The sequence below is a fragment of the Salmo salar genome, chromosome ssa01 (assembly GCF_905237065.1).
Source record: "Salmo salar chromosome ssa01, Ssal_v3.1, whole genome shotgun sequence".
NCBI classification, from domain to species: Eukaryota; Metazoa; Chordata; class Actinopteri; order Salmoniformes; family Salmonidae; genus Salmo; species Salmo salar.
The window spans coordinates 157,211,616-157,234,790 of record NC_059442.1 but is presented as its reverse complement, the minus strand read 5'-3'; the positions used below and the strand labels follow the sequence as shown (position 1 = coordinate 157,234,790).

Genomic DNA, 23,175 nt, shown 5'->3' with positions numbered 1-23,175 from the left:
CCAGTCTCTATAGTCTGCTGTATTCCAGTCTCTATAATCTGCTGTATTCCAGTCTCTATAATCTGCTGTATTCCAGTCTCTGTAATCTGCTGCATTCCAGTCTCTGTAATCTGCTGTATTCTAGTCTCTGTAATCTGCTGTATTCCAGTCTCTGTAGTCTGCTGTATTCCAGTCTTTATAGTCTGCTGTATTCCAGTCTCTATAGTCTGCTGTATTCCAGTCTCTATAGTCTGATGTATTCCAGTCTCTATAATCTGCTGCATTCCAGCCTCTATAGTGTGCTGTATTCCAGTCTCTGTAGTCTGCTGTATTCCGGTCGCTATAATCTGCTCTATTCCAGTCTCTATAATCTGCTCTATTCCAGTCTCTATAATCTGCTGTATTCCAGTCTCTGTAATCTACTGTATTCCAGTCTCTATAGTCTGCTGTATTCCAGTCTCTATAGTCTGCTGTATTCCAGTCTCTATAATCTGCTGTATTCCAGTCTCTGTAATCTGCTGCATTCCAGTCTCTGTAATCTGCTGTATTTTAGTCTCTGTAATCTGCTGTATTCCAGTCTCTGTAGTCTGCTGTATTCCAGTCATTATAGTCTGCTGTATTCCAGTCTCTATAGTCTGCTGTATTCAAGTCTCTATAGTCTGCTATATTCCAGTCTCTATAGTCTGCTGTATTCCAGTCTCTATAATCTGCTGTATTCCAGTCTCTATAATCTGCTGCATTCCAGCCTCTATAGTGTGCTGTATTCCAGTCTCTGTAGTCTGCTGTATTCCGGTCTCTATAATCTGCTCTATTCCAGTCTCTATAATCTGCTCTATTCCAGTCTCTATAATCTGCTCTATTCCAGTCTCTATAGTCTGCTGTATTCCAGTCTCTATAATCTGCTCTATTCCAGTCTCTATAATCTGCTCTATTCCAGTCTCTATAATCTGCTGTATTCCAGTCTCTATAGTCTGCTGTATTCCAGTCTCTATAGTCTGCTGTATTCCAGTATAATCATCTGTATTCAAGTCTCTATAGTCTGCTGTATTCCAGTCTCTATAGTTTGCTGTATTCCAGTCTCTATAGTCTGCTGTATTCCAGTCTCTATAGTCTGCTGTATTCCAGTCTCTATAATCTGCTGTATTCCAGTCTCTATAATCTGCTCTATTCCAGTCTCTATAGTCTGCTGTATTCCAGTCTCTATAATCTGTTGTATTCCAGTCTCTATAGTCTGCTTTATTCCAGTATAATCATCTGTAGTCCAGTCTCTATAGTCTGCTGTAGTCTAGTCTCTATAATCTGCTCTATTCCAGTCTCTATAGTCTGCTGTATTCCAGTCTCTATAGTCTGTTGTATTCCAGACTATAGTAGGGGTGGGATCTTTAGGCACCCAACGTGCCAAAAGAAAGTTGCAAAACATTTTGTTACGTTCTGCCCTAATGAACATGATGCAGGTGTATTGGCTTGCAATGGTTAAATCTAACCACTAGGTGGCAGTGAATGCTCATAGTCTAATGCAGTGTTTCACTAGATCAAGACAGAATGGTAATACTAACGCACACGCAGCTATGTGACTGTCTGATGCGATGGAAGGCTGCACTGCGCCAAACAGACCGCCGTTCTGAAATGTCACGGGGTCAAAGGTGACGCAAACAGCATTCTGGGAGAAAAGGGGTCACTCCCTTTGTTATGACAGGTTCACTGACTCACTGTTACCGACCCCTCTCTCCCGTAACAATACCAGACAGACAGAAATATTAATAATAAACCAAATAGATATGAAATATACCAACAACAAAAAGCATGCAGCCATCTGGGATATATAATCGCGTGGATCTATATATTCCACATGCGTTTCTGCTCCAGGGTAAATGATCTAGAATCTAACAAAATAAAGGCTCCATAAGAGTTTTGGAATATTTGATTTGTTATGTTTTATAACCGTCCAATCCTCTAATCAGAATAGGATATGATTCCATGATTAAACATGGTTCAGGATTGGTGGAATACTACTAGAGGTAGTTTGACTGTCCAATCCACACATCAGTCTCAGCATTTTGTATTCACATGTTACTGGTGTCAACAAATCTGATCTCAAAGTGAGCCAATTGTCTACCAGTGGAAAAGCAGCTCTCCCCATAGAGCAGAAACGGCAGGCATAGGCAGTCGGTTAGAGGATGGGATTTTTGTCAGCCCCCCCTCAATCTCTCCCTCCTTCCCCCTAGATTGTGGCACCTCTATTTAGACCACCACTCTGAATGGGAGAGGGGGTTTTGACAAAAGTTTCCATGGTGACAGTGCAATCTGTAAATCATGCTGCGGCAGACGTGTCTTCTCCTCCCCTCTGTCTTGCTCTCTCTTTCTCTCTCTTTCATTCCCCCTCTTCTCTCTCTCTCTATCGCAAACATTCTCCCATCTCTCTCACATGCATACCTTTCTGAATCCGCATCTCTCTACCTCTCTCTCCATCTCTCACTCTCCCCCTCTCTATCCTCCATTTCTTCTTTCCTTTTTTACTTTTTCACTCTCTCCATTTCCCAGTCACTCTGACAGAGAGAAGGTGTGATGGGGAAGACAGAATGTTCACTTAACATTCAACTGACATTCAGTCAAACATGCCGCTTCATATAAAAAAAACTAAAAGGTGAGTTATTTTCCGTGCATGTTAGTAGGGCAGCATGTGCAGCTAGATGAAGAGGGAGGGCTGTGTCCCAAATGGCACCTGATTCCCTATATAGTGCACTGCTTCTGACCAGGGGCCAGGGCTCTGGTCAGAAGTAGTGCACTATATAAGGAAAACAATGCCATTTGGGACAAACCGGAGGAGCAGTGGGAGACTCCTTGAAGTACCTTCGGCATCCTTAGACATGTACAGGGATAGCTTGGTACCATAGGGGATCCGTATAGAATCTGAACCAGGGACCAGAACAAGGTTATGTAATACACACACACACTCTGGTATGACAGAACACACACATTCAGTAGTATTAACACCACCACCCCCAGAGCTGGAAAGATCAACACTACAGGGATGTTATTGGTTCTAGTAGTGTTCCAAGACTAGAGTTGACCAATAGAAAAGAGAAGAAGGACCAGATAGAAGATGGCAGAATCTTAAAGGGGAACTCAAAAACTATCTTGTGCTATTTTGCATCATCATAATGATGTGGCAGGTGACACATTGCTTCACCCTCTAAAGCCCAGTTCAGGTCCCATGCTATATACTACACCCTACACCCTCTAAAGCCCAGTTCAGGTCCCATGCTATATACTACACCCTACACCCTCTAAAGCCCAGTTCAGGTCCCATGCTATATACTACACCCTACACCCTCTAAAACCCAGTTCAGGTCCCATGATATATATTACACTCTACCCCCTCTAAAGCCCAGTTCAGGTCCCATGCTATATACTACACCCAGTTCAGGTCCCACACCCAACTCTCTGTCCAGAGTAACACACTAGCACTCTGGAGTACGTGCGCATACATATGATGTGTGTGTTACACACACTAACTACTGCAGTCCCCCAAAATGACGCAGATGAAGTGTGTGTTTCCAATTGTATTGTCATCCTACAACGTGATTGGTTGCTTGGCGAGGCTTACCGTCTCCGAGCGGCGATGGGAACACGGGCATCTCGTAGCCGGTGGGCGTCTGTGGGGAACTCTGGGAACTGGTGTCCCGGGAGCTGCAGTTGGAGGCAGAGTTAACCGGAGCGGACGACACAAAGTAGATGTCTGACTGATGGAGGGGATGGGGGGAGAGGGATAGGGAGAGATGAAGGGATTGAAGGAAATGGCGAGGAGGAGAAAAAGTGGAGAAGGAGAAAGATTAATAGAGGTAGATGGAAAGATAGAGAGTGATAGTGAAAGAGAAAGTGGGGAAAGATGAAGAGGGAGATAAAGAATGAGAGAGAGAAAGAGAGAGAGAGAGAGAGAGAGAGAGAGAGAGAGAGAGAGAGGTGTTGGTTAGTGAAATAATACCATCACCTGTCTTAGGTTCTGAACAAACAGAGTAAAAACTCAAACGGACAACTAGGAAAAGCTCAAACCAAATGTATTCACCCATTGGGTCCAACAGCTGCAAAGACAAAGCATGATTACACAATCACATATATTTATAACCTCCTACTAGGTGGGGTCAACTCCTTACACATCTAGACATCCCTGTTGCTAGGCAGGAACTTAATTGGTTCCTCTCACTGGTGTAATCATGGCCCTGCCTGATGCTAGAACCTTGGTGGGCGTGGAAGTGTACGTATGTGAGATAGGACTGTAGTAGGAGGGTTGTTGGGGTGGGCCCCTTTGGCCTCCCTCCCAGAGGTGTCTTGTCACTAACTGTTACCCTTCACCTCCCTCCTTAGAAACATGTGAACAGAATATGAACTTTCTGTCTCACTCAGTAACTTTCCATACACCAAGTTCCTATCCACCCTTCATTGACCCCAACATACACATTCCTTATACATGTAAAGTCATCAATAAGTTCTAGTGTGGTAACATGTATCAGTCTATTTCCAGCTAGAATCCAACAACATGCTACAACATGATGAGATAGTGTTTCATTTTGTTGAATGGTACAGTCTGCATGTGTCCTTCTGTTGTGTATGAGTTGTGTTTGATAGTGTTTATGTGTGGTCCCTCCGGGATAATAAAGACTGATTGAAATAGGATTGCTAAGAATTTTGTTTCTAAAAACACACACACACACACACACACACACACACACACACACACACACACACACACACGGACAGGCACATACACGCTCGTGAACGCATGCACGCACACACACGTGCGCACGCACACACACACTTTCTCTCTCTCTTTCTCTTTTGTGTTGTGTAGGAAAAGCTCTTTATAACTCAGATTCATTACAATCATGATTGGACACTTCCCCCTGTCAATCAAACTCACCCTGGAGGCAGTCAGCTGGAGCTCTGGCACGACAGCTGTGTAGACCAGGTTACCGTTGACAACCAGCCGGATCTCAATGGAGTCAGTGGTGAAGGCCAAGATGTAGGGGAACGCACACACTAACACAACAACAACTTCCTGTTATTGAATAAACAATTAACATCCCATGCGCTGACATAGTAGAAGAAAAAGTGCATTTACAGGCAGAACGGAGAATCAACAGTAATAATGAGTGCATGACTATGAAGTAATTATGATTCCAAAGCACAGCATCAACATTCTGAAGAACACCTGGCTAAATGGAGTTGATAGATTCAGATAGATGGTTTGGATAGATAATGTCCTAATAAATTAATCCTATGGGTAAAATTGGTTTGTCAAAGCAGCATGACAGTACAAACATACACATACTAACATAAGAGAAACTGTAGCTTGTGTAATGTATCTTTAGACAGCCATTCTCTGCTTTCATCATCAGAAACAAACACAGACACAAACAGACACAGACAAACACTCTGGACGACCTAGCCTGGGTGGCCACCCGCTGCATGTTACCATGGTGACGGGGCTCAGGCCAGGGCCGGAGGCTGGGCTGACCAAGGGAAGGAGCGGGGTGTGGGGAGGGGTAGGGTGGGGCTGCTGGTTGCTATGGTTACCAGTGCTACTCACCGATGGCGTTGGGCATCTGGTTCCAGCTGAAGTGTAAGTCAGAGGCGTTAGACTGGATCATAGGGGTGGACCCATTGAACGGACACACCTTCTTATAGGAACAGATATCTGGGGAACATATGAGATATACAGTATTAGAATGGATATATTAGTGACCCGATATACCTTTATACCATGTCATTGTTAAGTCATAATAGGAACAAGTATCTGCACAGAAAGACGAGTTTAGAAACATAAGTCTAAATCTAGAAACACAGTCGTTAACCTTGTATATATAGGAACCTTATATATATAGGAACCTTGTATATATAGGAACCTTATATATATAGGAACCTTATATATATAGGAACCTTGTATATATAGGAACCTTATATATATAGGAACCTTATATATATAGGAACCTTGTATATATAGGAACCTTATATATATAGGAACCTTGTATATATAGGAACCTTGTATATATAGGAACCTTGTATATATAGGAACCTTGTATATATAGGAACCTTGTATATATAGGAACCTTATATATATAGGAACCTTGTATATATAGGAACCTTGTATATATAGGAACCTTGTATATATAGGAACCTTGTATATATAGGAACCTAGTATATATAGGAACCTTGTATATATATAGGAACCTTGTATATATATAGGAACCTTGTATATATAGGAACCTTGTATATATAGGAACCTTGTATATATAGGAACCTTGTATATATAAGAACCTTGTATATATAGGAACCTTGTATATATATAGGAACCTTGTATATATATATAGGAACCTTGTATATATAGAAACCTTGTATATATAGGAACCTTGTATATATAGGAACCTTGTATAAATAGGAACCTTGTATATATAGAAACCTTGTATATATAGGAATCTTGTATATATAGGAACCTTGTATATATAGGAACCTTGTATATATAGGAACCTAGTATATATAGGAACCTTGTGTATATATATAGGAACCTTGTATATATAGGAACCTTGTATATATAGAAACCTTGTATATATAGGAACCTTGTATAAATAGGAACCTTGTATATATAGGAACCTTGTATATATAGGAACCTTGTATATATAGGCACCTTGTATATATAGAAACCTTGTATATATAGGAACCTTGTATATATAGGAACCTTGTATATATAGGAACCTTGTATATATTGGAACCTTGTATATATAGGAACCTTGTATATATAGGAACCTTGTATATATAGGAACCTTGTATATATAGGAACCGTGTATATATAGGAACCTTGTATTTATGGGTGTTGAGGACAATAGATAATATATATTGAAACGTTACTACACCCTCAGAAATAAAGGTTTAGACTTGGTCCTAAAGGAGTACAACCACTGGTCCCTGGGGTGGAATCTCACTGTAAGGAATCTCCTTTGTACTTTTAGTTATAGGTGCATAACTGTACCCCAGTTCATACCTCAGAGAGTACCTTTCTCCACAGGTACAAAAGCATGCTTTTTGCCTTGATATCGTAACACTACAGTGACAAAGCAATATGTTCTCTATAAGTGACAAACATGTACTTCTGATAGACCACTTAAACTGGTACAACACTTTTACTCATGAGTGGCCAAAAATAACTAATGAATGCCTCCAATATCATTTTCCAGTGTGCCTTGCCTATGAGGTTACCAACCATGACTGTATTTGTTGTTGAATTCCTTCATGTTCTGTCCGGTGGCCTTCACCAAGTGAATTTCTTCATTTTCTGTCCTGTGGCCTTCACCAAGTGAATTCCTTCATGTTCTGTCCGGTGGCCTTCACCAAGTGAATTTCTTCATGTTCTGTCCGGTGGCCTTCACCAAGTGAATTCCTTCATGTTCTTTCCGGTGGCCTTCACCAAGTGAATTTCTTCATTTTCTGTCCGGTGGCCTTCACCAAGTGACTTCCTTCATGTTCTGTCCGGTGGCCTTCACCAAGTGAATTCCTTCATGTTCTGTCCGGTGGCCTTCACCAAGTGAATTCCTACATGTTCTGTCCGGTGGCCTTCACCAAGTGAATTCCTTCATGTTCTGTCCGGTGGCCTTCACCAAGTGAATTCCTTCATGTTCTGTCCGGTGGCCTTCACCAAGTGAATTTCTTCATTTTCTGTCCTGTGGCCTTCACCAAGTGAATTTCTTCATTTTCTGTCCGGTGGCCTTCACCAAGTGAATTCCTTCATGTTCTGTCCGGTGGCCTTCACCAAGTGAATTCCTTCATTTTCTGTCCGGTGGCCTTCACCAAGTGAATTTCTTCATGTTCTGTCCGGTGGCCTTCACCAAGTGAATTCCTTCATGTTCTGTCCGGTGGCCTTCACCAAGTGAATTCCTTCATGTTCTGTCCGGTGGCCTTCACCAAGTGAATTTCTTCATTTTCTGTCCTGTGGCCTTCACCAAGTGAATTTCTTCATTTTCTGTCCGGTGGCCTTCACCAAGTGAATTCCTTCATGTTCTGTCCGGTGGCCTTCACCAAGTGAATTCCTTCATGTTCTGTCCGGTGGCCTTCACCAAGTGAATTCCTTCATGTTCTGTCCGGTGGCCTTCACCAAGTGAATTCCTTCATTTTCTGTCCGGTGGCCTTCACCAAGTGAATTTCTTCATGTTCTGTCCGGTGGCCTTCACCAAGTGAATTCCTTCATGTTCTGTCCGGTGGCCTTCACCAAGTGAATTCCTTCATGTTCTGTCCGGTGGCCTTCACCAAGTGAATTCCTTCATGTTCTGTCCGGTGGCCTTCACCAAGTGAATTCCTTCATTTTCTGTCCGGTGGCCTTCACCAAGTGAATTTCTTCATGTTCTGTCCGGTGGCCTTCACCAAGTGAATTCCTTCATGTTCTGTCCGGTGGCCTTCACCAAGTGAATTCCTTCATGTTCTGTCCGGTGGCCTTCACCAAGTGAATTTCTTAATTTTCTGTCCTGTGGCCTTCACCAAGTGAATTCCTTCATGTTCTGTCCTGTGGCCTTCACCAAGTGAATTCCTTCATGTTCTGTCCGGTGGCCTTCACCAAGTGAATTCCTTCATGTTCTGTCCTGTGGCCTTCACCAAGTGAATTCCTTCATGTTCTGTCCGGTGGCCTTCACCAAGTGAATTCCTTCATGTTCTGTCCGGTGGCCTTCACCAAGTGAATTCCTTCATGTTCTGTCCGGTGGCCTTCACCAAGTGAATTCCTTCATGTTCTGTCCGGTGGCCTTCACCAAGTGAATTTCTTCATTTTCTGTCCTGTGGCCTTCACCAAGTGAATTCCTTCATGTTCTGTCCGGTGGCCTTCACCAAGTGAATTCCAAGGTGTATGTTATCAATATAATTCATCTCTTCATAAGGCCTTATTTTGAGGGGTAGTTTTACCCTAATACAGCCTACAAGTATTAGGGTAAAATATGGGGTACAAAAATGTACCATTATACTCTTTATTCGCACATGTACCCTAAAAGGTACCGAACAGTACCATGTGACATCATTATGTGTACCTCTGAAGGTACATTATGTGTATTTTTGTATTTTTATAACCCAGTAATAATACCGTACCGTTATTTTCTAACAGTGTAGAGTGTAGAAATACCCCAGATAAATGGAGACTCACAATTGTAACACAACAAAAGACCAGCCTCCCCATCCTCGTACACATCGATGGCTGCCACAAAGTTGACCTGTGTGCACATGGCAGAGAAGAGCACTGTATTGAATTTATTCTACTCAATTGTCATTCATTGGCCCATCTTTAACTGTTCTCCTCTAAACTGTAACTCTTCCCCTTCATTGTTGAGCTATCTTCTCAGTCAACCAACCAGGTTAGTGGAAGGTCATGTAAATAACAACATAAATCATATTGTTAGGAGGTCTCACCCGGTTGGCGTCTACATGGTGTAGCCGGTATGCGTCCCCGGTGCTCTCGTTGATCAGGTCAAACTGGTGTTTGTAGGCCACACAGATCATGTTGTCGTTCTCCCCTGTAGGACCGTCCACCAGGGCCATGACTACTGGAGGGTCACACAGACAGATCTCCTGGGGAGGGGGTTGGGGGGGTGGCAGGTCAGGAGGGTGGGCCTCACACAGGTGCGTGTGTGTGTGTGTGTGTGTGTGAGTGAGTGAATGCATACCTGTGTGCATGGCTATGAGCCTCTCCTCATTCACTAGCTCCCTTAGCTGTGGTGAAATGCTGACCTACTGTTGTTGCATTACAGCAGCTATGGAATAGCTCAAAAAGTTCTACAGCTGCACCATCGAGAGCATCTTAACTGGCTGCATCACCGCTTGGTATGGCAAAGGTACCGCCCTTGACCGCAAAGCCCTACAGAGGGTGGTGCGGACAGCCCAGTACATCACTGGGGCCGAACTCCCTGCCATCCAGGAACTTTTTATCAGGTGGTGTTAGAGGAAGGCCCGAAAAATTGCCAAAGACTCCAGCCACCCAAGTCATAGACTGTTCACTCTGCTACCGTCCAGCAAACGGTACCAGAGCATCGGCTCTCAGACCAACAGGCTCCAAGACAACTTCTACCCACAAGTCATAATAGCCATACACACCATATACACACTCACTAGACTATACACACCATATACACACTCACTAGACTATACACACCATACACACTCACTAGACTATACACACCATATACACACTCACTAGACTATACACACCATATACACACTCACTAGACTATACACACCATATACACACTCACTAGACTATACACACCATATACACACTCACTAGACTATACACATAATATGCACACTCACTAGACTATACACACCATATACACACTCACTAGACTATACACACCATATACACACTCACTAGACTATACACATAATATGCACACTCAGTCACACACACTACATTGACACTCCCACACAAAACCAACACACATTCACACACACACATAACACACACACATTCACACACACACACGGATACCAACACAACACAAACACACATACATACACATTACACACACACTTTTACACATCATGGTACTGGTACTCCCTGTATATAGCTCCACATTGATCTGGTACTGGTACTCCCTGTATATAGCTCCACATTGATCTGGTACTGGTACTCCCTATATATAGCTCCACAGTGATCTGGTACTGGTACTCCCTGTATATAGCTCCACATTGATCTGGTACTGGTACTCCCTGTATATAGCTCCACATTGATCTGGTACTGGTACTCCCTGTATATAGCTCCACATTGATCTGGTACTGGTACTCCCTGTATATAGCTTCATTGATCTGGTACTGGTACTCCCTGTATATAGCTCCACATTGATCTGGTACTGGTACTCCCTGTACATAGCTCCACATTGATCTGGTACTGGTATTCCCTGTATATAGCTCCACATTGATCTGGTACTGGTACTCCCTGTATATAGCTCCACATTGATCTGGTACTGGTACTCCCTGTACATAGCTCCACATTGATCTGGTACTGGTACTCCCTGTATATAGCTCCACATTGATATGGTACTGGTACTCCCTGTACATAGGTCCACATTGATCTGTTACTGGTACTCCCTGTATATAGCTCCACATTGATCTGGTACTGGTACTCCCTGTATATAGCTCCACATTGATCTGGTACCGGTACTCCCTGTATATAGCTCCACATTGATCTGGTACCGGTACTCCCTGTATATTGCTCCACAGTGATCTGGTACTGGTACTCCCTGTATATAGCTCCACAGTGATCTGGTACCGGTACACCCTGTATATAGCTCCACATTGATCTGGTACTGGTACTCCCTGAATATAGCACCACATTGATCTGGTACTGGTACTCCCTGTATATAGCTCCACATTGATCTGGTACTGGTACTCCCTGTATATAGCTCCACATTGATCTGGTACTGGTACTCCCTGTATATAGCTCCACATTGATCTGGTACTGGTACTCCCTGTACATAGCTCCACATTGATCTGGTACTGGTACTCCCTGTATATAGCTCCACATTGATCTGGTACTGGTACTCCCTGTATATAGCTCCACATTGATCTGGTACTGGTACTCCCTGTATATAGCTCCACATTGATCTGGTACTGGTACTCCCTGTATATAGCTTCATTGATCTGGTACTGGTACTCCCTGTATATAGCTCCACATTGATCTGGTACTGGTACTCCCTGTATTTAGCTCCACATTGATCTGGTAATGGTACTCCCTGTATATAGCTCCACATTGATCTGGTACTGGTACTCCCTGTATATAGCTTCATTGATCTGGTACTGGTACTCCCTGTATATAGCTCCACATTGATCTGGTACTGGTACTCCCTGTACATAGCTCCACATTGATCTGGTACTGGTACTCCCTGTATATAGCTCCACATTGATCTGGTACTGGTACTCCCTGTATATAGCTTCACATTGATCTGGTACTGGTACTCCCTGTATATAGCTCCACATTGATCTGGTACTGGTACTCCCTGTATATAGCTCCACATTGATCTGGTACTGGTACTCCCTGTATATAGCTCCACATTGATCTGGTACTGGTACTCCCTGTATATAGCTCCACATTGATCTGGTACTGGTACTCCCTGTATATAGCTCCACATTGATCTGGTACTGGTACTCCCTGTATATAGCTCCACATTGATCTGGCACTGGTACTCCCTGTACATAGCTCCACATTGATCTGGTACTGGTATTCCCTGTATATAGCTCCACATTGATCTGGTACTGGTACTCCCTGTATATAGCTCCACATTGATCTGGTACTGGTACTCCCAGTACATAGCTCCACATTGATCTGGTACTGGTACTCCCTGTATATAGCTCCACATTGATCTGGTACTGGTACTCCCTGTATATAGCTCCACATTGATCTGGTACTGGTACTCCCTGTATATAGCTCCACATTGATCTGGTACTGGTACTCCCTGTATATAGCTCCACATTGATCTGGTACTGGTACTCCCTGTACATAGCTCCACATTGATCTGGTACTGGTACTCCCTGTATATAGCTCCACATTGATCTGGTACTGGTACTCCCTGTATATAGCTCCACATTGATCTGGTACTGGTACTCCCTGTATATAGCTTAATTGATCTGGTACTGGTACTCCCTGTATATAGCTCCACATTGATCTGGTACTGGTACTCCCTGTATATAGCTTCATTGATCTGGTACTGGTACTCCCTGTATATAGCTCCACATTGATCTGGTACTGGTACTCCCTGTATTTAGCTCCACATTGATCTGGTACTGGTACTCCCTGTATATAGCTCCACATTGATCTGGTACTGGTACTCCCTGTACATAGCTCCACATTGATCTGGTACTGGTACTCCCTGTATATAGCTCCACATTGATCTGGTACTGGTACTCCCTGTATATAGCTCCACATTGATCTGGTACTGGTACTCCCTGTATATAGCTTCATTGATCTGGTACTGGTACTCCCTGTATATAGCTCCACATTGATCTGGTACTGGTACTCCCTGTATATAGCTTCATTGATCTGGTACTGGTACTCCCTGTATATAGCTCCACATTGATCTGGTACTGGTACTCCCTGTATTTAGCTCCACATTGATCTGGTACTGGTACTCCCTGTATATAGCTCCACAGTGATCTGGTACTGGTACTCCCTGTATATAGCTTCATTGATCTGGTACTGGTACTCCCTGTACATTGATCTGGTACTGGTACTCCCTGTATATAGCTTCATTGATCTGGTACTGGTACTCCCTGTATACAGCTCCACATTGATCTGGTACTGGTACTCCCTGTATATAGCTCCACATTGATCTGGTACTGGTACTCCCTGTATATAGCTCCACATTGATCTGGTACCGGTACTCCCTGTATATAGCTCCACAGTGATCTGGTACTCCCTGTATATAGCTCCACATTGATCTGGTACTGGTACTCCCTGTATATAGCTCCACAGTGATCTGGTACTGGTACTCCCTGTATATAGCTCCACATTGATCTGGTACTGGTACTCCCTGTATATAGCTCCACATTGATCTGGTACTGGTACTCCCTGTATATAGCTCCACATTGATCTGGTACTGGTACTCCCTGTACATAGCTCCACATTGATCTGGTACTGGTACTCCCTGTATATAGCTCCACATTGATCTGGTACTGGTACTCCCTGTATATAGCTCCACATTGATCTGGTACTGATACTCCCTGTATATAGCTCCACATTGATCTGGTACTGGTACTCCCTGTATATAGCTCCACATTGATCTGGTACTGGTACTCCCTGTATATAGCTCCACAGTGATCTGGTACTCCCTGTATATAGCTCCACATTGATCTGGTACTGGTACTCCCTGTATATAGCTCCACAGTGATCTGGTACTCCCTGTATATAGCTCCACATTGATCTGGTACTGGTACTGCCTGTATATAGCTCCACAGTGATCTGGTACTGGTACTCCCTGTATATAGCTCCACATTGATCTGGTACTGGTACTCCCTGTATATAGCTCCACATTGATCTGGTACTGATACTCCCTGTATATAGCTCCACATTGATCTGGTACTGGTACTCCCTGTATATAGCTCCACATTGATCTGGTACTGGTACTCCCTGTATATAGCTCCATATTGATCTGTTACTGGTACTCCCTGTATATAGCTCCACAGTGATCTGGTACTGGTACTCCCTGTATATAGTTCCACATTGATCTGGTACTGGTACTCCCTGTATATAGCTCCACATTGATCTGGTACTGGTACTCCCTGTATATAGCTCCACATTGATCTGGTACTTGTACTCCCTGTATATAGCTCCACATTGATCTGGTACTGGTACTCCCTGTATACAGCTTCATTGATCTGGTACTGGTACTCCCTGTAAATAGCTCCACATTGATCTGGTACTGGTACTCCCTGTATATGGCTCCACATTGATCTGGTACTGGTACTCCCTGTATATAGCTCCACATTGATCTGGTACTGGTACTCCCTGTACATAGCTCCACATTGATCTGGTACTGGTACTCCCTATATATAGCTCCACAGTGATCTGGTACTGGTACTCCCTGTATATAGCTCCACATTGATCTGGTACTGGTACTCCCTGTATATAGCTCCACATTGATCTGGTACTGGTACTTCCTGTATATAGCTCCACATTGATCTGGTACTGGTACTCCCTGTATATAGCTCCACATTGATCTGGTACTGGTACTCCCTGTATATAGCTCCACAGTGATCTGGTACTGGTACTGCCTGTATATAGTTCCACATTGATCTGGTACTGGTACTCCCTGTATATAGCTCCACATTGATCTGGTACTCCCTGTATATAGCTCCACATTGATCTGGTACTGGTACTCCCTGTATTTAGCTCCACATTGATCTTGTACTGGTACTCCTTGTATATAGCTCCACATTGATCTGGTACTGGTACTCCCTGTATATGGCTCCACATTGATCTGGTACTGGTACTCCCTGTATTTAGCTCCACATTGATCTGGTACTGGTACTCCCTGTATATAGCTTCATTGATCTGATACTGGCACTCCCTGTACATAGCTCCACATTGATCTGGTACTGGTACTCCCTATATATAGCTCCACAGTGATCTGGTACTGGTACTCCATGTATATAGCTCCACATTGATCTGGTACTGGTACTCCCTGTATATAGCTCCACATTGATCTGGTACTGGTACTCCCTGTATATAGCTCCACATTGATCTGGTACTGGTACTCCCTGTATATAGCTTCATTGATCTGGTACTGGTACTCCTGTATATAGCTCCACATTGATCTGGTACTGGTACTCCCTGTATATAGCTCCACATTGATCTGGTACTGGTACTCCCTGTATATAGCTTCATTGATCTGGTACCGGTACTCCCTGTATATAGCTCCACATTGATCTGGTACTGGTACTCCCTGTATATAGCTCCACATTGATCTGGTACTGGTACTCCCTGTATATAGCTCCACATTGATCTGGTACCGGTACTCCCTGTATATAGCTCCACATTGATCTGGTACTGGTACTCCCTGTATATAGCTCCACATTGATCTGGTACTGGTACTCCCTGTATATAGATCCACATTGATCTGGTACTGGTACTCCCTGTATATAGCTCCACATTGATCTGGTACTGGTACTCCCTGTATATAGATCCACATTGATCTGGTACTGGTACTCCCTGTATATAGATCCACATTGATCTGGTACTGGTACTCCCTGTATATAGCTCCACATTGATCTGTTACTGGTACTCCCTGTATATAGCTCCAGATTGATCTGGTACTGGTACTCCCTGTATATAGATCCACATTGATCTGGTACTGGTACTCCCTGTATATAGCTCCACATTGATCTGGTACTGGTACTCCCTGTATATAGCTCCACATTGATCTGGTACTGATACTCCCTGTATATAGCTCCACATTGATCTGGTACTGGTACTCCCTGTATATAGCTCCACATTGATCTGGTACTGGTACTCCCTGTATATAGCTCCATATTGATCTGTTACTGGTACTCCCTGTATATAGCTCCACAGTGATCTGGTACTGGTACTCCCTGTATATAGTTCCACATTGATCTGGTACTGGTACTCCCTGTATATAGCTCCACATTGATCTGGTACTGGTACTCCCTGTATATAGCTCCACATTGATCTGGTACTTGTACTCCCTGTATATAGCTCCACATTGATCTGGTACTGGTACTCCCTGTATACAGCTTCATTGATCTGGTACTGGTACTCCCTGTAAATAGCTCCACATTGATCTGGTACTGGTACTCCCTGTATATGGCTCCACATTGATCTGGTACTGGTACTCCCTGTATATAGCTCCACATTGATCTGGTACTGGTACTCCCTGTACATAGCTCCACATTGATCTGGTACTGGTACTCCCTATATATAGCTCCACAGTGATCTGGTACTGGTACTCCCTGTATATAGCTCCACATTGATCTGGTACTGGTACTCCCTGTATATAGCTCCACATTGATCTGGTACTGGTACTTCCTGTATATAGCTCCACATTGATCTGGTACTGGTACTCCCTGTATATAGCTCCACATTGATCTGGTACTGGTACTCCCTGTATTTAGCTCCACATTGATCTGGTACTGGTACTCCTTGTATATAGCTCCACATTGATCTGGTACTGGTACTCCCTGTATATGGCTCCACATTGATCTGGTACTGGTACTCCCTGTATTTAGCTCCACATTGATCTGGTACTGGTACTCCCTGTATATAGCTTCATTGATCTGATACTGGCACTCCCTGTATATAGATCCACATTGATCTGGTACTGGTACTCCCTGTATATAGCTCCACAGTGATCTGGTACTAGTACTCCATGTATATAGCTCCACATTGATCTGGTACTGGTACTCCCTGTATATAGCTCCACATTGATCTGGTACTGGTACTCCCTGTATATAGCTCCACATTGATCTGGTACTGGTACTCCCTGTATATAGCTTCATTGATCTGGTACTGGTACTCCCTGTATATAGCTCCACATTGATCTGGTACTGGTACTCCCTGTATATAGCTCCACATTGATCTGGTACTGGTACTCCCTGTATATAGCTTCATTGATCTGGTACCGGTACTCCCTGTATATAGCTCCACATTGATCTGGTACTGGTACTCCCTGTATATAGCTCCACATTGATCTGATACTGGTACTCCCTGTATATAGCTCCACATTGATCTGGTACCGGTACTCCCTGTATATAGCTCCACATTGATCTGGTACTGGTACTCCCTGTATATAGCTCCACATTGATCTGGTACTGGTACTCCCTGTATATAGATCCACATTGATCTGGTACTGGTACTCCCTGTATATAGCTCCACATTGATCTGGTACTGGTACTCCCTGTATATAGATCCACATTGATCTGGTACTGGTACTCCCTGTATATAGATCCACATTGATCTGGTACTGGTACTCCCTGTATATAGCTCCACATTGATCTGTTACTGGTACTCCCTGTATATAGCTCCAGATTGATCTGGTACTGGTACTCCCTGTATATAGATCCACATTGATCTGGTACTGGTACTCCCTGTATATAGCTCCACATTGATCTGGTACTGGTACTCCCTGTATATAGCTCCACATTGATCTGGTACTGATACTCCCTGTATATAGCTCCACATTGATCTGGTACTGGTACTCCCTGTATATAGCTCCACATTGATCTGGTACTGGTACTCCCTGTATATAGCTCCATATTGATCTGTTACTGGTACTCCCTGTATATAGCTCCACAGTGATCTGGTACTGGTACTCCCTGTATATAGTTCCACATTGATCTGGTACTGGTACTCCCTGTATATAGCTCCACATTGATCTGGTACTGGTACTCCCTGTATATAGCTCCACATTGATCTGGTACTTGTACTCCCTGTATATAGCTCCACATTGATCTGGTACTGGTACTCCCTGTATACAGCTTCATTGATCTGGTACTGGTACTCCCTGTAAATAGCTCCACATTGATCTGGTACTGGTACTCCCTGTATATGGCTCCACATTGATCTGGTACTGGTACTCCCTGTATATAGCTCCACATTGATCTGGTACTGGTACTCCCTGTACATAGCTCCACATTGATCTGGTACTGGTACTCCCTATATATAGCTCCACAGTGATCTGGTACTGGTACTCCCTGTATATAGCTCCACATTGATCTGGTACTGGTACTCCCTGTATATAGCTCCACATTGATCTGGTACTGGTACTTCCTGTATATAGCTCCACATTGATCTGGTACTGGTACTCCCTGTATATAGCTCCACATTGATCTGGTACTGGTACTCCCTGTATATAGCTCCACAGTAATCTGGTACTGGTACTGCCTGTATATAGTTCCACATTGATCTGGTACTGGTACTCCCTGTATATAGCTCCACATTGATCTGGTACTCCCTGTATATAGCTCCACATTGATCTGGTACTGGTACTCCCTGTATTTAGCTCCACATTGATCTGGTACTGGTACTCCTTGTATATAGCTCCACATTGATCTGGTACTGGTACTCCCTGTATATGGCTCCACATTGATCTGGTACTGGTACTCCCTGTATTTAGCTCCACATTGATCTGGTACTGGTACTCCCTGTATATAGATCCACATTGATCTGGTACTGGTACTCCCTGTATATAGCTCCACATTGATCTGGTACTGGTACTCCCTGTATATAGATCCACATTGATCTGGTACTGGTACTCCCTGTATATAGATCCACATTGATCTGGTACTGGTACTCCCTGTATATAGCTCCACATTGATCTGGTACTGGTACTCCCTGTATATAGCTCCAGATTGATCTGGTACTGGTACTCCCTGTATATAGATCCACATTGATCTGGTACTGGTACTCCCTGTATATAGCTCCACATTGATCTGGTACTGGTACTCCCTGTATATAGCTCCACATTGATCTGGTACTGATACTCCCTGTATATAGCTCCACATTGATCTGGTACTGGTACTCCCTGTATATAGCTCCACATTGATCTGGTACTGGTACTCCCTGTATATAGCTCCATATTGATCTGTTACTGGTACTCCCTGTATATAGCTCCACAGTGATCTGGTACTGGTACTCCCTGTATATAGTTCCACATTGATCTGCTACTGGTACTCCCTGTATATAGCTCCACATTGATCTGGTACTGGTACTCCCTGTATATAGCTCCACATTGATCTGGTACTTGTACTCCCTGTATATAGCTCCACATTGATCTGGTACTGGTACTCCCTGTATACAGCTTCATTGATCTGGTACTGGTACTCCCTGTAAATAGCTCCACATTGATCTGGTACTGGTACTCCCTGTATATGGCTCCACATTGATCTGGTACTGGTACTCCCTGTATATAGCTCCACATTGATCTGGTACTGGTACTCCCTGTACATAGCTCCACATTGATCTGGTACTGGTACTCCCTATATATAGCTCCACAGTGATCTGGTACTGGTACTCCCTGTATATAGCTCCACATTGATCTGGTACTGGTACTCCCTGTATATAGCTCCACATTGATCTGGTACTGGTACTTCCTGTATATAGCTCCACATTGATCTGGTACTGGTACTCCCTGTATATAGCTCCACATTGATCTGGTACTGGTACTCCCTGTATATAGCTCCACAGTAATCTGGTACTGGTACTGCCTGTATATAGTTCCACATTGATCTGGTACTGGTACTCCCTGTATATAGCTCCACATTGATCTGGTACTCCCTGTATATAGCTCCACATTGATCTGGTACTGGTACTCCCTGTATTTAGCTCCACATTGATCTGGTACTGGTACTCCTTGTATATAGCTCCACATTGATCTGGTACTGGTACTCCCTGTATATGGCTCCACATTGATCTGGTACTGGTACTCCCTGTATTTAGCTCCACATTGATCTGGTACTGGTACTCCCTGTATATAGCTTCATTGATCTGATACTGGCACTCCCTGTACATAGCTCCACATTGATCTGGTACTGGTACTCCCTATATATAGCTCCACAGTGATCTGGTACTGGTACTCCATGTATATAGCTCCACATTGATCTGGTACTGGTACTCCCTGTATATAGCTCCACATTGATCTGGTACTGGTACTCCCCTGTATATAGCTCCACATTGATCTGGTACTGGTACTCCCTGTATATAGCTTCATTGATCTGGTACTGGTACTCCCTGTATATAGCTCCACATTGATCTGGTACTGGTACTCCCTGTATATAGCTCCACATTGATCTGGTACTGGTACTCCCTGTATATAGCTTCATTGATCTGGTACCGGTACTCCCTGTATATAGCTCCACATTGATCTGGTACTGGTACTCCCTGTATATAGCTCCACATTGATCTGGTACTGGTACTCCCTGTATATAGCTCCACATTGATCTGGTACCGGTACTCCCTGTATATAGCTCCACATTGATCTGGTACTGGTACTCCCTGTATATAGCTCCACATTGATCTGGTACTGGTACTCCCTGTATATAGATCCACATTGATCTGGTACTGGTACTCCCTGTATATAGCTCCACATTGATCTGGTACTGGTACTCCCTGTATATAGATCCACATTGATCTGGTACTGGTACTCCCTGTATATAGATCCACATTGATCTGGTACTGGTACTCCCTGTATATAGCTCCACATTGATCTGGTACTGGTACTCCCTGTATATAGCTCCAGATTGATCTGGTACCGGTACTCCCTGTATATAGCTCCAGATTGATCTGGTACTGGTACTCCCTGTATATAGATCCACATTGATCTGGTACTGGTACTCCCTGTATATAGCTCCACATTGATCTGGTACTGGTACTCCCTGTATATAGATCCACATTGATCTGGTACTGGTACTCCCTGTATATAGCTCCACATTGATCTGGTACTGGTACTCCCTGTATATAGATCCACATTGATCTGGTACTGGTACTCCCTGTATATAGATCCACATTGATCTGGTACTGGTACTCCCTGTATATAGCTCCACATTGATCTGGTATTGGTACTCCCTGTATATAGCTCCAGATTGATCTGGTACTGGTACTCCCTGTATATAGCTCCACATTGATCTGGCACTGGTACTCCCTGTACATAGCTCCACATTGATCTGGTACTGGTATTCCCTGTATATAGCTCCACATTGATCTGGTACTGGTACTCCCTGTATATAGCTCCACATTGATCTGGTACTGGTACTCCCAGTACATAGCTCCACATTGATCTGGTACTGGTACTCCCTGTATATAGCTCCACATTGATCTGGTACTGGTACTCCCTGTATATAGCTCCACATTGATCTGGTACTGGTACTCCCTGTATATAGCTCCACATTGATCTGGTACTGGTACTCCCTGTATATAGCTCCACATTGATCTGGTACTGGTACTCCCTGTACATAGCTCCACATTGATCTGGTACTGGTACTCCCTGTATATAGCTCCACATTGATCTGGTACTGGTACTCCCTGTATATAGCTCCACATTGATCTGGTACTGGTACTCCCTGTATATAGCTTCATTGATCTGGTACTGGTACTCCCTGTATATAGCTCCACATTGATCTGGTACTGGTACTCCCTGTATATAGCTCCACATTGATCTGGTACTGGTACTCCCTGTATTTAGGTCCACATTGATCTGGTACTGGTACTCCCTGTATATAGCTCCACAGTGATCTGGTACTGGTACTCCCTGTATATAGCTTCATTGATCTGGTACTGGTACTCCCTGTACATTGATCTGGTACTGGTACTCCCTGTATATAGCTTCATTGATCTGGTACTGGTACTCCTTGTATACAGCTCCACATTGATCTGGTACTGGTACTCCCTGTATATAGCTCCACATTGATCTGGTACTGGTACTCCCTGTATATAGCTCCACATTGATCTGGTACCGGTACTCCCTGTATATAGCTCCACAGTGATCTGGTACTCCCTGTATATAGCTCCACATTGATCTGGTACTGGTACTCCCTGTATATAGCTCCACAGTGATCTGGTACTGGTACTCCCTGTATATAGCTCCACATTGATCTGGTACTGGTACTCCCTGTATATAGCTCCACGTTGATCTGGTACTGGTACTCCCTGTATATAGCTCCACATTGATCTGGTACTGGTACTCCCTGTACATAGATCCACATTGATCTGGTACTGGTACTCCCTGTATATAGCTCCACATTGATCTGGTACTGGTACTCCCTGTATATAGCTCCACATTGATCTGGTACTGGTACTCCCTGTATATAGCTCCACATTGATCTGGTACTGGTACTCCCTGTATATAGCTCCACATTGATCTGGTACTGGTACTCCCTGTATATAGCTCCACATTGATCTGGTACTGGTACTCCCTGTATATAGCTCCACATTGATCTGGTACTGGTACTCCCTGTGTATAGCTCCACAGTGATCTGGTACTCCCTGTATATAGCTCCACATTGATCTGGTACTGGTACTCCCTGTATATAGCTCCACAGTGATCTGGTACTCCCTGTATATAGCTCCACATTGATCTGGTACTGGTACTCCCTGTATATAGCTCCACAGTGATCTGGTACTCCCTGTATATAGCTCCACATTGATCTGGTACTGGTACTCCCTGTATATAGCTCCACAGTGATCTGGTACTGGTACTCCCTGTATATAGCTCCACATTGATCTGGTACTGGTACTCCCTGTATATAGCTCCACATTGATCTGGTACTGGTACTCCCTGTATATAGCTCCACATTGATCTGGTACTGGTACTCCCTGTATATAGCTCCACATTGATCTGGTACTGGTACTCCCTGTATATAGCTCCACATTGATCTGTTACTGGTACTCCCTGTATATAGCTCCACAGTGATCTGGTACTGGTACTCCCTGTATATAGTTCCACATTGATCTGGTACTGGTACTCCCTGTATATAGCTCCACATTGATCTGGTACTGGTACTCCCTGTATATAGCTCCACATTGATCTGGTACTGGTACTCCCCTGTATATAGCTCCACATTGATCTGGTACTGGTACTCCCTGTATACAGCTTCATTGATCTGGTACTGGTACTCCCTGTATATAGCTCCACATTGATCTGGTACTGGTACTCCCTGTATATGGCTCCA

General features: G+C 43.8%; 1 protein-coding gene across 6 annotated transcripts in view; it reads right to left on the bottom strand.

Annotated features, from left to right (window-relative positions):
* Positions 1-23,175, bottom strand: part of garnl3 (GTPase activating Rap/RanGAP domain like 3) — a 261,207-nt gene that overhangs the window by 41,661 nt on the left and 196,371 nt on the right. For 4 of the 6 annotated variants that reach the window (XM_045692952.1, XM_045692961.1, XM_045692965.1 and 1 more), the window contains exons 23-28: positions 9,418-9,576; positions 9,155-9,221; positions 5,567-5,674; positions 4,898-5,016; positions 3,587-3,722; positions 2,830-2,889 (exon numbers count right to left, since the gene is read on the bottom strand). In XM_045692952.1, the coding sequence (XP_045548908.1) occupies positions 2,830-2,889; positions 3,587-3,722; positions 4,898-5,016; positions 5,567-5,674; positions 9,155-9,221; positions 9,418-9,576 (649 nt within the window). The remainder of the gene's footprint in view (positions 1-2,829; positions 2,890-3,586; positions 3,723-4,897; positions 5,017-5,566; positions 5,675-9,154; positions 9,222-9,417; positions 9,577-23,175) is intronic. The other 2 variants (XM_045692975.1, XM_045692967.1) reach the window with 1 other exon arrangement.